The 14,577-nt window shown below is 55.9% G+C and overlaps 1 protein-coding gene across 1 annotated transcript in view; it reads left to right on the top strand.

Annotated features, from left to right (window-relative positions):
- Positions 1-14,577, top strand: part of SND1 (staphylococcal nuclease and tudor domain containing 1) — a 229,722-nt gene that overhangs the window by 203,791 nt on the left and 11,354 nt on the right. The window contains exon 17 of the mRNA XM_056845986.1: positions 13,660-13,848. Within this exon, the coding sequence (XP_056701964.1) occupies positions 13,660-13,848 (189 nt within the window). The remainder of the gene's footprint in view (positions 1-13,659; positions 13,849-14,577) is intronic.

The raw sequence follows: 14,577 nt of genomic DNA, 5'->3' as shown, positions 1-14,577 counted from the left end.
ACAAGGAAAAGAAGAGAGGGGTAGTACGAGCAGCACACTTTCGAACCCCTCCTCCTTGCTAAGGTGGCAGAGCATCTGCTTGGCATGCAGAAGGTCCCAGGTTCAGTCCCCATTATTTCAAGTTAAAAGGACCAGGCAAGTAGGTGATGTGAAAGACCTTTCTCTGCCTGAGACCCTGGAGAGCTGCTGCCAGTCTGAGTGGACAATGCTGACTTTGATGGACTGAGGGTCTGGTTCAGTATATGGCAGCTCCATCTGTTCATAATGAGGAGGGGGCATGGCTCAATGGTAGAGCATCTGCCTGGCATGCAGGTCCCAGGTTCAACCCCCGACATCTCCAGTTAAAGGGACCAGGCAGGTAGGTTACGTGGAAGACCTCAGCCTGAGACCCTGGAGAGCCGCTGCCGGTCTGAGTAGACAGTGCTGACTTGGATGGACCTTGATGGTCTGATTCAGTTTAAGGCAGCTTCATGTGTGTTCCTGTGTCCAGCCGTGGTCCTCTGCTCAGGGGATCTCTTTTGCACGTGGACATGCAGCCAGGGCCCTTTTGCGGTTGCTCCTCTGTTACGGCCTTGGCGTTCCTGCCCTGCAGGCCTATCTCCGTAACATGCCTCCTTGCAGAGAGGATGGAGACTCTTTATCTCTTGCCGAGCCATCGGGGCTGGTATTTCAATTAGTGGTTGAGATTTGATTCTGCTGCCTATCAACGGGAGATGCTAGAGGAGGGTTCTGTTTGGTTTGGGGCGGGGGGGGGGTGGCGTACTTGAAACGTGACCCGCTCTGAGGGCCTTCGCAGGAGAGAAGTGAGGCTCCGGCAGTCCCTGTGGTGGGGTGTCTGTGTATGCACTGATGCTGAGAGGAAGCCTGGCCTCTGGAGCTGCATGACGCCAGCCTTTGGAGACGGCTACCTGCTGTGTCCCCTGTGGACGGGGAGGCCTCGGTGTCGCTTCTGCCGGGGCCCCTCCCAGTCGTTCTTGCTTATTGCACTGTCAAGGCACCGCGGTGGGGGGGGGCAGCCCACTTGGCTGCCCGGGGGCTCCAGGACACCACCATATTGGCGAGTGGGAACATTTTGGGGTGGCTGAGTAAGCAGCTGCAAAGAGGCTGAGGGCCCGCGTTGCAGTCGGGGGGAGGGCGGGGGGCGGGAGCTCAGTCCCACCTGGGAGGTTAGGATAGAAGAAGGGACTGCCTGGAGCTGCCCGCATTGGCCCTCTGGCCCTTTCCTTTGCTGAGAGCCGGGCCCCTGCAGCAGGCTGGCTCTGTCTGGGGTCTTCTCTGAGGCTTGCCCAGGGGGCACTGAAGCTGGCAGTTGTGCTAGGCTTGGGGGGCGCTTCCCACAGCAGGACAGGCCTGGGGTCCTGGATTGGCCCCAAATGTCCCTTGTCATGGGCAATCTCGGGGGCGGGGTGGGGGGTTCCACGATGCTTCTGTGTTGCGAAGAAGTGGGCAGGCATTCTGCGCATCCCCTCACGTGTACCCATTTTCTGTCTCACTGTGTGCCAGCTGTGGGTATCTGGGGAATCTTGTGCGGAGCACCCTCACGTTGGCTGGGCAAATCTTTGTTTGAGTCATGCAACAGAAGCGAGGTTCCTCTTTGTCGTTAGTGAGGGGGCCTTGGTGGCTCAGCTGCTGGCAGAGACAGCTGGGGAGGTTGTGACCCCGATGGGTGGGCCTGAGGAGAGTGGGTGCAAAATGCAGATGTTGCACCCATCAGGAACGGTGATGTCAGTGGGGGAGTTTCTCCCAAAGTCCCAAATGGTCATACTTGATTTCCAAAGAAGGAACCTTGCAGAAAGGAGGGGATTAGTCAGAAGGAAATTTAAAGGGAGAATTAAGAGTGAAATCCCTCCAGGATGCCTGGAAGCTATTTAAAACTGCACGACACTGCTTGTTTGTTTGTTTGCTAATTTCATTTCTAGCCCACCTTTCTTGCTGAGACACAAGGCAGATTGCAAAATATAAAAAGCAGTGCCTGGGCAGAATGCCAACTTCAAGTCAGGAAAGGTACTCCCCCCCCCCCAAGTCTAAAAGGATGCCTGTGTGGTTAACAACCCAAGTCAAGAAGCCATAAAAGGCTAAAAGGTCTCTTAAAAGGGGGGGGTGGAATTCCTCAAGCAAGGTAAATAGAAAGGACCAATGGAAGGAAGGAAGGAAGGAAGGAAGGAAGGAAGGAAGGAAGGAAGGAAGAGAAAAGAGAAAGAAAGAAAGAAAGAAAGAAAGAAAGAAAGAAAAGAAAGAAAGAAAGAAAGAAAGAAAGAAAGAAAGAAAGAAAGAAAGAAAGAAAGAAAGAAAGAAAGAAAGAAAGAAAGAAAGAAAACAATAAGGCAATCCAAAGCAGAATTTGTGGAGTGGGTTGCCAAAAACATTGAGACACTTCTTCAAACTTAGTAGGAAACCAGCCAGGGAGTTGGTTGGGTCGCTGGATGCCAGAGGGTCAAAAGGACCTCTGAAGGGTGATGGGGAGATGGCGGAGAAGCCAAATGAATGCTTTGTGTCTGTTTTCAGTGTGGAAAATGTGGGGTGGAGCCAGAGCTGCTGCTTTTGGGAATAATATCTGAAGAGTCAAATTCAGGTGATAAAAGATAGGGTTACTAGGCACACTGAAAACTAATCAGACTGCAGTTCCGTACACCCAAGGGTATTTAAAGCTCAAATATGAAATTGCCTGCTTGCTAACTAGTATATGTAGCTGGTCGTTCAAATTGGCCTCTGTATCAGACTAAGGAAGGTGGCTAGAGTTAACACCAGTTTTTAAAATGGAGTCCAGGGGAATCCAGGAAATTACAAGCCAGTTAGCCTAACCTCTGTCCCAGGCAAATTAGCAGAAACTGTAATCAAAAATAGAAGGATTGGGCACATAGAGGGACAAGAGCCTGCTGAGGGAAAATCAATCTGCCTGCCTTCTGCAAAGGGAAGCCCTGCCTCAGCAAATGCTAGGAGTACTTTCATAGAATCATAGAGTCAGAAGAGACCACCAGGGTCATCAAGTCCAACCCCCTGCACAATGCAGGAAATTCACAACTACCTCCCCCCCCACACCCCCAGTAACCCCTACTCCATGCCCAGAAGATGGCCAAGGTGTCCTCCCTCTCATCATCTGCCAAAGGTCATAGAAACAGCAGTGCTGACAGATGGCCATCCAGCCTCTGCTTAAAAACCTCCAGGGAAGGAAAGCTCACCACCTCCCGAGGAAGCCTGTTCCACTGAGGAACCGCTCTAACTGTTAGGAAGTTCTTCCTAATGTCTAGACTCTTGATTGAATTTCAACCCTTTGGTTCTGGTCCGACCTCCTGGGGCAACAGAAAACAACTCAGCACCCTCCTCTATATGACAGCCCTTCAAGTACTTGAAGATGGGTATCATGTCCCCTCTCTGTCTTCTCCTCTTCAGGCTAAACATACCCAGCTCCTTCAACCTTTCCTCATAGGACTTGGTCTCCAGACCCCTCCCCATCTTTGTTGCCCTCCTCTGGACACGTTCCAGCCTGTCTACATCCTTCTTAAATTGTGGTGCCCAAAACTGAACACAAGAGGTGAGATCTAACCAGAGCAGAGTAAAGCGATACCATCACTTCACGTGATCTGGACACTATACTTCTGTTGATACAGCCCAAGATCGCATTTGCCTTTTTAGCTGCTGCATCACACTGCTGACTCATGTTCAGTGTTTGGTCTACTAAGACCCCAAGATCCTTTTCCCACACACTACTGCTCAGACAAGTCTCCCCCATCCTATAATTATGCATTTGATTTTTCCTTCCTAAATGCAGAACTTTACATTTATCTCTGTTGAAATGTATTTTATTGGTTTTAGCCCAATTCTCCAGCCTGTCAAAATCATCCTGTATCCTGGCTCTGTCTTCTACTATATTTGCTACCCCTCCCGATTTAATATCATCTGCAAATTTAAGAAGCATCCCCTCTATTCCTTCATCCAAATCATTTATACAGATGTTGAACAACACAGGGCCAGGACAGATCCCTGAGGCACTCCACTAGCCACTCCTCTCCAAGTGGATGAGGAACCATTTACAAGCACTCTTAGGGTGCGATCTGTCAACCAGTTACAGATCCACCTAATAGGATCTAACCCACATTTCCCCAATGTGCCAACGAGAATACTATGCAGAACCTTATCAAAAGCCTTACTGAAATCTAGATAAACTATGTCTACAGCACTCCCCTGATCCAGCAAGGTAATAGCTTTCTCAAAAAAGGAGATAATATTGGTCTGACATTTGAGAACGTGAACAAACATGTCAACAAGGGTGACCTGGTAGACGCAACATACTTGGACTTTTAAATGGTTTCTGACCAGGGCACCTTACCAAGGACACCTGAGAAAGCTTAGCAGTCCTGGGATAAGAGGATGGGGCCTCTTATGGACTAAAAATTGGTCACATGACAGGAAACAAAAAGTAGGAATAAGTGGACAGTTATTACAACGGAGGGCAGTAAGCAGTGGGGTCCCATGAAGGATTGGTATCAGGGGCAGTGTTATTGAATTTGATCATGAATGATTTGGAACTGGGTTTGAGCAGTTTAGTGGCCTAGTTTGCAGACAATACCAAATTGTTCAGGAGAGTGAAAACCAAGAGCTACAGGGGGATGCCTGTAAATTGGTTGAGTGGTGAATAACCCGGCAAATGAAGTTTACGCTGGGTGCGTGGAAGGCGATGCACACTGGAATGAAAAGATCTTAACGTGCGTTATGTGCTGAATGGGTTTGAACTGGCTGATACCGAGATTGAAAGAAGTCCTGGGGTGGGAGCGGAAACCTCAATGGGAATGCCCACTCAGTGTGCAGTGGCAGAGAAAAAGGCCAGCTCCGGGCTGGGGATTATTAGGAAAGGGGTCGAAAAGAAAACAGCCAATATTGCAATGCCCTTGCATAGAGAAGGAGAAGAAGAAGAGTTAGTTTTTTATACCCTGCTTTTCTCTACCTTTTTAAGTAGTCTCAAACCGGCTTACAATCGCCTTCCCTTCCTCTCCCCATAGCAGACACGTTGTGAGGCAGGTGGGGCTGAGAGAGTTCGGAGAGAGCTGTGACTAGCCCAAGGTCACCCAGCAGGCATCGAATGGAGGAGTGGGAAACCAGCCCAGTTCTCCAAATTAGAGTCCACCACTCCTAACCACTTTACCACCCTGGCCATGGGGTGGCCTCACGTGGAGTCATGTATGCCGTGCTGGTGGCCATATCTCAAAAAAGCCAAAGAGCAAACTGGAGTACCTGTTATACAAGGAAAGGCTGAAGAGTCTGGGACTTCTTCACGAGAAAAAAAGGGGGACATAGTGACATATACAAATTATTCATGGGGTGGAGAAAGTGAACCCAGAGAGCTCATCCTGCCTAATAACTAGTACTTGTGAAGATGACGGGCAGCAGTTTCAGGACAGGGGCCATTACTTTCAGCAGCCATGTTGAGACAAGAACCTTTTTGGTTGAATTAAAGGAATGCATGAATAGGTATAAATCACAAGTCTGCACGTCAGGGGGGAAATCCCTCTACTTGTCACCTTTTACAGACCCTAGACTCTGAACCGGATGAAGGTCAGGAATTCCTTTTATTTATTCCAGGTTCAGAATGGAAACTGCATTTTCCCTTCAGTCACCTTGGCTGGTGGCCGCTGGTGGACCTGTCGCCCATGAATCTGTCTAATCCCCTTTTAAAGCTGTCTCTGCCTGTGGCTACACCCTCTGGTAGCAAATTCCACATTTTAATCACTTGCTGTGTAAAGAATCTACTGCCCATCAGCTTCATTGGATGCCTTTCAGATTGTAGTATTTTGGGAGAGGGAGAAAAGGTTCTCTTTGTTCACTCTCTCCACCCTGTGCACCATTTTATAAACCTCTCTCGTGTATCCCTCTCCCCTTAGTTGTCTCTTTTCTAAATGGAGAAGTCCCAGACTCTTCCAGCCTTTCCTCGCAGGAAAGGTGCTCCAGCCCCTGAATCGTCTCGGTTGTTCTCTTTCCAGCTCTGCAGTGTCCTTTTGGAGATACAGTGGCCAGAACTGTACACAGTATTTCAAATGAGACCACACCATGGATCTGTACAGGGGCATTATGACATTGGTCGTTTTGTTTCCCGTCTCTTTCCTAACACAGAGTTGCCTTTTCCAGCGCTGCTTCGCGCTGGGTTGACATTTCCGTTGAGCTGTCTGCCGCGACCCCAAGATCTCTTTCCCTCCCGGTCTCAACAAGTTCAGACCCCGTTAGCCGATACCTGGGGCTGGGATTTTTGTCCGTCCCGGTGTGCATCACCTTACGCTTACCAGCACTGAAGGGGAGAGAAGTCCGTGGGACTGAAGGGTGGCTGGTTGGCCAGATCCCACGGTAGGGTTGGAAGTTCCACTTGAGACGCCAGGATTAGCGAAGACGATTTGGGGTGAAGAGAGGCTGCCAGCAGAGCTCTTTTGAGCGAGGGGGGTGGGGGCGGGACCCCTCCTCCTGTGCCTGCAGCCAGCTGCCACTGGTGGTTCAGAGCCGGGGAGCCTGGCAAGGGCTTCCGTGGCAGCTGTGGTTGCAGGTGGCCCAGGCACAGCCTCTGGCAAAGCTTCGTGCCCCCACACCCCTTTGCCCGTCTGAAAAGGGAGTGGCCTGCTGGCTGCTGTCGAGAGCAGCCGACCTGGCCAGCAGCTGGCCTGCACCAGAGGTGGCCTGCCACTATGCTGGGCTGTGGGGAAGTCCAGGCTGCGCTGGGCCAACGTGTCGTTCCCAGGCGTGGTGCCAAGTCCAGACGGGTGAATGATGGGTCGGGCAAGGTCTTCCTGATCCTAACCCTGGGTAGCAAATGCAGCTGCGGAGGTGCAAAGGAGCCGGTGGCGTGAAAGGGGCCGGGTCTCTCTTCCTTCAGCATCCTGGGCTGCTGGCCCTCCCGCCCCTCCGGTCCCGTTCCAGCCCCTCCGCTCTGGTTCGGTGTGCCGGAACGTTGCTGCTTCAAGCATCCTGAGTCCCTCTGGAGCCTCACGAGGCTGCTTCGTTTGCTGAGCGAGAGCTCTCTTGTCTCTCCTCGGGCGCTCTTCTGCCGCCAGCTCAGCAGTTTCACCGGAGAGGGCTTTGGGGCTGCATTTTGGGTTTCGTTCAAGTGAATCCAAGAGGTCAGGAGAGGGAGGGCCCAGGGGCGGCCAAGCACCCCTCGGGGTCTGCCCTCGGCGCCTCCTTTGCCCTGGGATGAGGCACCTGCCCGGCGGAGCCAGACAACACCTTGCTTGCCTCAGTGTAAGTGTGTGCGTGCATGCAGTTGGGGAGGCCGTTCCGGCTGCCCATGGGGCTCCGGTCCTCCTTCCGTGGGCCCCTCTTCTGCTCCCCACCCGTACCACAGATTTGAAGAGAGAGGAGCCCTTTGTTGGCTCCAGGGGGCTCACTTGCTGCTTTGGCCCCTGGGATTCTGCCCCAGCTGGGTCGTGTTCGGGCCCCTGGCCCTCCCCCCACCCACCCCTCATGCTTAGCTTGTGATCAGCAGGGGCTTTCTGGACAGGCTGTGATTGGGGGCTTCGAATGGTGCTGTTCCTTTCACACTTGTCCTCTTCTCACCTTGCCCCCCCCTAGACTGCTGAGCCCACAGGGTGCCCCAGGCCACCTGCTTTTCTCCTGATCTAGGGATGCCAGAGGTGCCTGCAGAGGGTGTCCGTGGGCACTGCCAAGGCCAGCTCTTGCCCTGGAGAAGCTGATGCCCCATTGAATGGGCTCATTGCCTCTGGGGCGGGCAGCTTGTTCTGGAGCCTTGGTTTTGGCAGCAGGACCTGTGGGGGAGGCAGCCTCTGCCTTCCGCTGGGTTACCTGAAAGGGAAGGGCGGCTCTCCTGGCAGAGCCCCTTGTGATGCTGGGTGGTGGGAGAGTGCCCTTAGTACGTTGCCCTCAAGGGACTGGTAGGCTCCACATGGGGCGAGAGGGATGGTGGGCATCCTCGAGTTTGGAGGGTCTGGGGGAAGCTGCCATCACCTCCTCCTTCCCCACTGAAGGCTGGGGGGGGGCTTAGAGTAGCTCCCTTGGGGGCTCAACATTCAGGCCTCGCCTGAAAGCTGTGGTGCTGTGGCTTTTGGGATTGGGTTTTGTCTTTGGAGCCATGCGGCTGCCCGGCATCTCGGCTTCTCAAGGGAGGTCTGGGGCTTCCGGAGCAGAAGGGGAGAGAGGAAAGAGCTCTTCCCCAGAAAGGGATCTGCAGCCATGGCGGGGGGGGGGGAGGGTGGGCAAAGGATCTCAGGAGCTGGGCCTTGAGATCAGGGGTCCCTGGTTTTGGCTGGTCCTCCTGCCCATCAAGAGGCCATGCTTGGACCTGCAACCCAACAATTGCACAGTGGAGTCGCACTTCCGGGGCGTGCTCCGTGTGTGTCGAACTGTTGGGGTCAGGACGGATCCGCAAGGCTGAGCACCGTGCGGAATCAAAGGGAAACCAGCCTGGGGGAGACTCAGCCCCTCCCAGAGAAGGCAGCCAGATTGAAGGCCCAAGGGCTCCGCCTGCCTTCCGCTTGGCTCCGGTAGTGCCCCTTCTTTGCGGAATGTGGCCTGACCGGGCACTCTGCCAGCCAGACCCCCCCACCCCCAGGTGGCAGTTGGGTCTTAGAGGTGGCTTTTTCACCGAGGTTTTCTGTGAGCTCAGGCACACACATTAACGCCCCCCCCCCGGCCAGAGCTCTCTCTCTCTCCCCCCCCCCGGCCTCTGAATGTGCCGCTGTCAGTCCCAGCACAGCAGGCCACTGCTGGGCAAAGGGAGGCGTTTAACCAGCCCTGCCGTACCACTCACGGGGGGGGGGGGGCACTGTCCATGCCGCAGCCAGAGCACTTGCCACAGCAGGGGGGGGGATTGACATGAGATATGTATAAACTCTATAACTAATAGATATTTGTAAGGAGGAAGACATCAGTGTGACGGGCCGGGGCTGGCGCTTTCCCCTAGCAGATCCTGTCAATCACTCCTGTCAGCTTGAAGGTTTCTCCGCTGGTCCCCGGGGCGGCCAGGCATGGCTGAACGTCCCGGTTGGAAGCCAGCCTCTCTGCATGTGGTCTGCAGGAAAGGGACCCCAGCCTGGAGACACAGGGCAGGTGCTGAGACCCCCGGCAGAACAGGGGTGTTGGTGTCATGCCCGCCCTTGTTGGTGCTTTGGGAACACACACCCCCTGCCGTCTCCTCCGCTTGTGCTTGTCTTTCCCCTGTGTGATTTGGACGGGTGTTTTTCCTGCTTTGTTGACACCTCTGGGAGGACAGGAAGGGCCCTGCCGGATCTGACCCGAGGCTGAAGCCTCTTTCTGAGCCTTTGGACAGCAGCCCCTGCCGCCTGCTCTGCACAACAAAGGGGCCTTCTTCAAGCGGGGGGGGGGGTTGCTTTGTCCACCTGGCATCTTGTGTCACTCCCTGTCATTTGGGGGCTCAAATTCTAGCGTTGCGACGGAGGGAGAAAAGGGTCTCTCTGCCTTCTTTCTTCATACCCTGGGCCAGTCTGTGTGCCTCAGTCATGTCTCTTTTGTTCCCCGACTGCCCCCCCCTGGTGCCACCCTCCAAGCCCTCGAGTGTCCTGTTGCCCTCCCCTGCACCTTTTCAGGTTCCCTGATGCCCTTCCTGAGATGGGATGACAAGAGGGGCGCACAGGGGGCATGGATCCATGCCAGGGCACAGGGAAAGCAGTCGTTTTACTGTCAAACAATCCCTCGTGTAGAATGGCCTTTTTTCTCCGAGCTGCGTGCTGAGTCAGTGTTTTCCGCAGCCCAAATACCTCTTTCCTGGCCAGCCTCTGCCCATTCAGGCCCCATCAGTATACCTGGGGTTAGGATTTTGGAGCCCAGCGCACAACATTCCACACGTGCGCTGAACATCATTTCCCCCTCTGTCCGCCGCTCACCTAGTTTGGAGATCCCTTTGGAGCTCTTCACGATCCACCCTCATTCTCCTGCTCCTCAATAATTTGGTGTCACTGGCCAGTGTGGGCAGTTCGCTGCCCCCCTCGCATTTCAGATCATTTCTGAGCAGATGGGAAAGCGCCATTCCAAAGAAGGTCCCTGCAAGACCCCCGGGGCCGGCTTCCCTCCCTTGTGAGGCCGGTCCCTTCATGCCCTCGCTGTGCTTTCTGTTGCTCAGCCTGTTCTGAATCCCTCCCGTGACCCACCGCCTTCTCCCTGGGCTGCTCAGTTTCCGCAGGAGGCTCCAGGGCCTCCTGGCCTGCTTGGGCAGCCCCCCAGGTGATTTTCTGGCAGGAGGCTTGTCCCCCGGACTCGGTCTTTCATAACCCGGGGTTCGCGTTAGGCGGACCGGCCCGTGACTCTTCTTTGGATCCTTTCTTCAGAATCCGTCTGTGTGTTGGCTCCTTGCCAATCACCTGGGAAGGGGGCCCTTTTCACGGCACGGTGCATCGAATGCCGGCATTTGTAAAGCTGTCCCTGCTGTTGTTCCTCCTGGCCCACTGATGAGATGGTTTTTAATTTGCTGCGTTGCCCGAGGGTTTCCTTGCACCCCCTTCTTTTGTCTCACTTCTGCGTCTCCCGTACCAGGTGTGGGGCTCTGTTTCCCGTCTGCAGTGCAAAGGATGCGCTGCGGTTCCTTACCACCGCCTGGTGTGCTTTTAGTGTTCTTTCCACCCTTCATTGAAGCCGGTCTTGTGAGGGGCCCGTCCACGAAAAGCCCTCCTGATGAGCGTTCGGAGGCCTTCTCCTCTTGTGCTTCGGAAGGGGCTGCCGTCAGAGAGGCCCTCCGCTTCCCCTTGGCTTTTGGCTAGTGGATGCTTTTGGAAGGGGTGCTTTCAGGCCCAGGGCCAGCGAGGGGTTCTCGAGAGGCCCGGGCCAGCAGGCCTCTGTCTTTTGGGGGCTCTCCTTCCTTGCAATGCCTGGGTGCTCAGGCCCCGCTCTCTCCTCTGGGGGCAGGGAGAGGCCCCAAGGGGACGCCTTCTCCACTGGAGTGGGGTGCAGGGCGGGCAACCCAAAGCCTGTCGACAAGGGAGGGAGCCCCGAAGGGCGGGGACGGGACAGGCAGCTGTCAAGCCCAGGGCAATGCCAGGGGAGGGGCCTGCTGCCCACACCCTGGAGGGCAATAAGAAGCCTGATGGGCAGCTAGAGGGGGGAGGGGGCTCACTTGAGGCCAGGGGAGTGCTGGGCCCTCTGCTGGGAGGGGCTTTGGGCAGCTGCGTGGGCCTGAGGGAGACTCTGGATCAGGAGCACCCTGGACGTTCCAGGGGGTGCATCTGAGAGGCACAGCAGCGAAGAGCCGGCCGGCTTCACCGGGGGGGGGGGATGACTGCCTCCCCCTTCCTCTCTCCACATAGTTCTTAACACTGTTAAAAAGGATTGTGTCCCAACCATCAGCTGAGAATCCCCCAGCAGCCGTAGAGAGATTTTTTTGGGGGGGGTCTTACATGCGCCTTTCCTAGAGTTAGCCCCCACCCCCACCTGCCACTGAAGGAGGTAGAGGTTTGAGTGGTGAGGGTGGAAGCCCCCTGGACCCCCCCGGGGGGGCTTCCACTCTCACAGATGGGGAGGGAGACTGCGCGGACCTTTCCGTGTAGGGGTCTCTGTGCCTTCTCTGCCCCCCCCCTTGAATGGGTGCAGGGAGGTTTGCCCCTCCCTCTCTGGCGGCCAGGCCTCCCAAGGAGCGTTGGCAGGGAAGGGTGCCCACTGGAATGCCGGGCAAGTGCCAAAAACGTTGGGCTCGTGGCGTTGGGGGCAGGCCCGGCTCCTCAAAAGCCCCGCTGCCCTTGTGTGGGTAAAGAGGTGGCAGACAAGATTGCCAAGGCCGTGGGGAGGGGGGCTTCTTTGTCTCTTCTCCCCCAAGACAGGCACAGGCCAATGAGAAGGAAAGCCGTCCAGTTGTGCTAGATCCCTGTGGCAGCTTTCCTTGGCCCAAAGTGCGAGTGGAGGGCTGGCCCCACGCATGGGCACGTCTTGTTTTGCCTCAGGGGGTGCCCCCTCCCAGAATTATGCTCTTTTGACAATCTTTTGCTTTTGGGGGGGGGGCTGGAGCAGGCCAGGCCATGGGGTGAGGAGCCACGACCCTGCCCATCCTCCCGCAGTGTGTTTTGTCTGCTCCTCTTGCGCAGCTGTGGCTCCTTTGGGTAAGAGACCCTCAGGCCCCCCCCAGGGCAGCCCTTCCACGATTGCAGCGTAACATTGGCACAGACGGGGGGTGGGGTGGTGGTGGTGGCAGAGCTTGGCTGCTCCATGGCTGCCCTCATAAGAACATCAGAAAGGCCCTGCTGGATCAGACCCAGGCCCATCAAGTCCAGCAGTCTGTTCACACAGTGGCCAACCAGGGGCCTCTAGGAAGCCCACAAACAAGACGACTGCAGCAGCACCATCCTGCCTGTGTTCCACCGCACCCAAAATAATAGGCATGCTCCTCTGATACTAGAGAGAATAGGTATGCAGCATGACTAGTAACCATTCTAACTAACAGCCATGAATACCCCTCTCCTCCATGAATATGTCCACTCCCCTCTTAAAGCCCTCCCTCGAGGACTGCCCCTGAAGCAGCCCCTCAGGGCCTTGGGCCGCGCTCTCCGTGGCCAGCCCGTCTCGTTCTGCCTCTGGCCCAAAGTGTGCCCGCTCCCTTCCCTGGGAGCCTCATCACATTCCGGCATATTTAGACATCCATTTTATTGCTTAATCGAGCTTGAAGCAGTTTAAATGACTACAAGTGTTTGTTGTCAGGAGGGCAGCGCTTTATGTCCTCGGAGCAGAGGGGCCCCGTCCCGGCCAGCCTCGGCAACCAAAGCCCTCGCGCGCGTCTGCGGACGGTCAGCCCGGGCTGGGCTCCAGCGGCACCCGCCTCTTGCTCCAGGCTTTGCGGCCACGGAGCAGGGTGGCACCCAAGCTCAAGATCCCACCCCCGCAGGCCCCAAGCATTGCCCTCGCCAGGCCCCTTGTCTCCCCAATGCTGTGGCCCAGCCACCGAGGGGCACAAAACGCTGTCCTTGTAGGACTGGGGGTGAAGGCCCCAGGGCTCTGTGCTGGCCCCACGGCACCCGAGACATGTCTCTAAAAGAAGCAGAGCTCCACAGGCCAGTCTAAAAAGGATGGGAAGGGCGTCTGAAACATGGGGCATTTCAAGGAGGCCCGGATGAGAGGAGGACCCCCTAAATTCCAAGAGGGCCCCCCTCTGCAGGCACTCTAAGGAGGCAGCGGGCAGGAACTCCTGGGCCCCACTGCACTCTTGCAAACCAAGGGGGCCTGTCCTACTTGCGGCTGCTGCAAGAACCAGTGCCCGGGCCCTCTTTTCTCCCCCTTTGTGCCACACCCTGAACGAGGACAATGTGGCTCAGTGGAAGAGCCTCTGTTTGGCATGCAGAAGGCCCCAGGTTCAATCCCCGGCACCTGCAGTTAAAGGGACCAGGCAAGTAGGTGACCACTCTCTGCCTGAGACCATGGAGAGCTGCTGCCAGTCTGAGTAGACAGTACTGACTTTGATGGTCTGATTCCTGTGTCCAAGGCTGGCAGCCCCTGTTGCAAAGTCCCCAGCTGTTTGATTGCGAGATCAGATTCTGGTGCCCCAGGCAAGGGAACTGACATCTGCCAGCCACGGGAGGGAGGCTGAGGAGGGCTTCCCTGAGATCTCGGGCGGGGGCAGCGGGTGGCCCTGCCCTGTTCAGTGTGCCTCCTATGCCCAGGGTGTGTGCGTGTGTGCCCCCCCGTCTCCAGCGGGCAAGCTCTTCACTCCCCCCTCCCTTCTTTCTCCTGCAGGTAGAGGTAGAAGTGGAGAGCATGGACAAAGCGGGGAACTTCATTGGCTGGCTGCACATCGACGGCGTCAACCTCTCCGTGGCCCTGGTGGAGCAGGCCCTCTCCAAGGTCCACTTCACGGCCGAGCGCAGCAACTACTACAAGCCTCTCCTGGCCGCCGAGGAAGCCGCCAAGCAGAGGAAGGAGAAGGTACCGAGGGCCCACCCCTCACTCCTTTTCGGAGCAGCAAGGGACCCGTCTCTGGGCTTAGGGGCTCGTCTTCCCTTCTGGGCTCTCTGGGTCTGGTTGTGGGTGGGTGGGGGGCTTGGTGAGCCCCTGCGAATCTCCAGCGGCTGTCCTCCGAAGCCCCCGGCAGGCCACTTTGAGGTCCCTGGCCCCTTTCGCCAGGCCTCTGCCTCCCTTCAGCTCCCCCAGCTCCTTCTGCAGACCCCCACAAGCAGACTTCCCATGTTAACCTGGCCTGCAATGGCTCATTCATATTTGTCTGTCTGAAGTTTGGCTCAGCCTCAGTTGCATGAAAGCAGCAGGGGTGAAGCTCACAGAGTGCCACACGAGAGCCACCATAGTGTCATGGTTAAGAAGAAGAAGAGTTGGTTTCTATATGCCGCTTTTCTCTACCTTTTAAAGAGAATCAAACTGGCTTGCAATCTCCTTCCTTTCCTCTCCCCACAACAGACACCTTGTGAGGTAGGTGGGGCTGAGAGAGTTCAGAGGCAACCGTGACTGGCCCAAGGTCACCCAGCTGGCTTCGTGTGTAGGAGTGGGGAAACAAATCCAGTTCTCCAGATCAGAGTCCGCCCCTCTTTTAACTACTACACTGGCTCTCGAGCAGTGGACTCTAATCTGGAGAACCAGGTTCGATTCCCCACTCCTCCACATGAAGCCAGCTGGGTGACCTTGGGCTAGTCCCTGGCCGTA

Source organism: Euleptes europaea, chromosome 3 (genome assembly GCF_029931775.1).
Source record: "Euleptes europaea isolate rEulEur1 chromosome 3, rEulEur1.hap1, whole genome shotgun sequence".
NCBI lineage: Eukaryota > Metazoa > Chordata > Lepidosauria > Squamata > Sphaerodactylidae > Euleptes > Euleptes europaea.
This window is presented reverse-complemented; position numbering and strand designations above follow the sequence as displayed.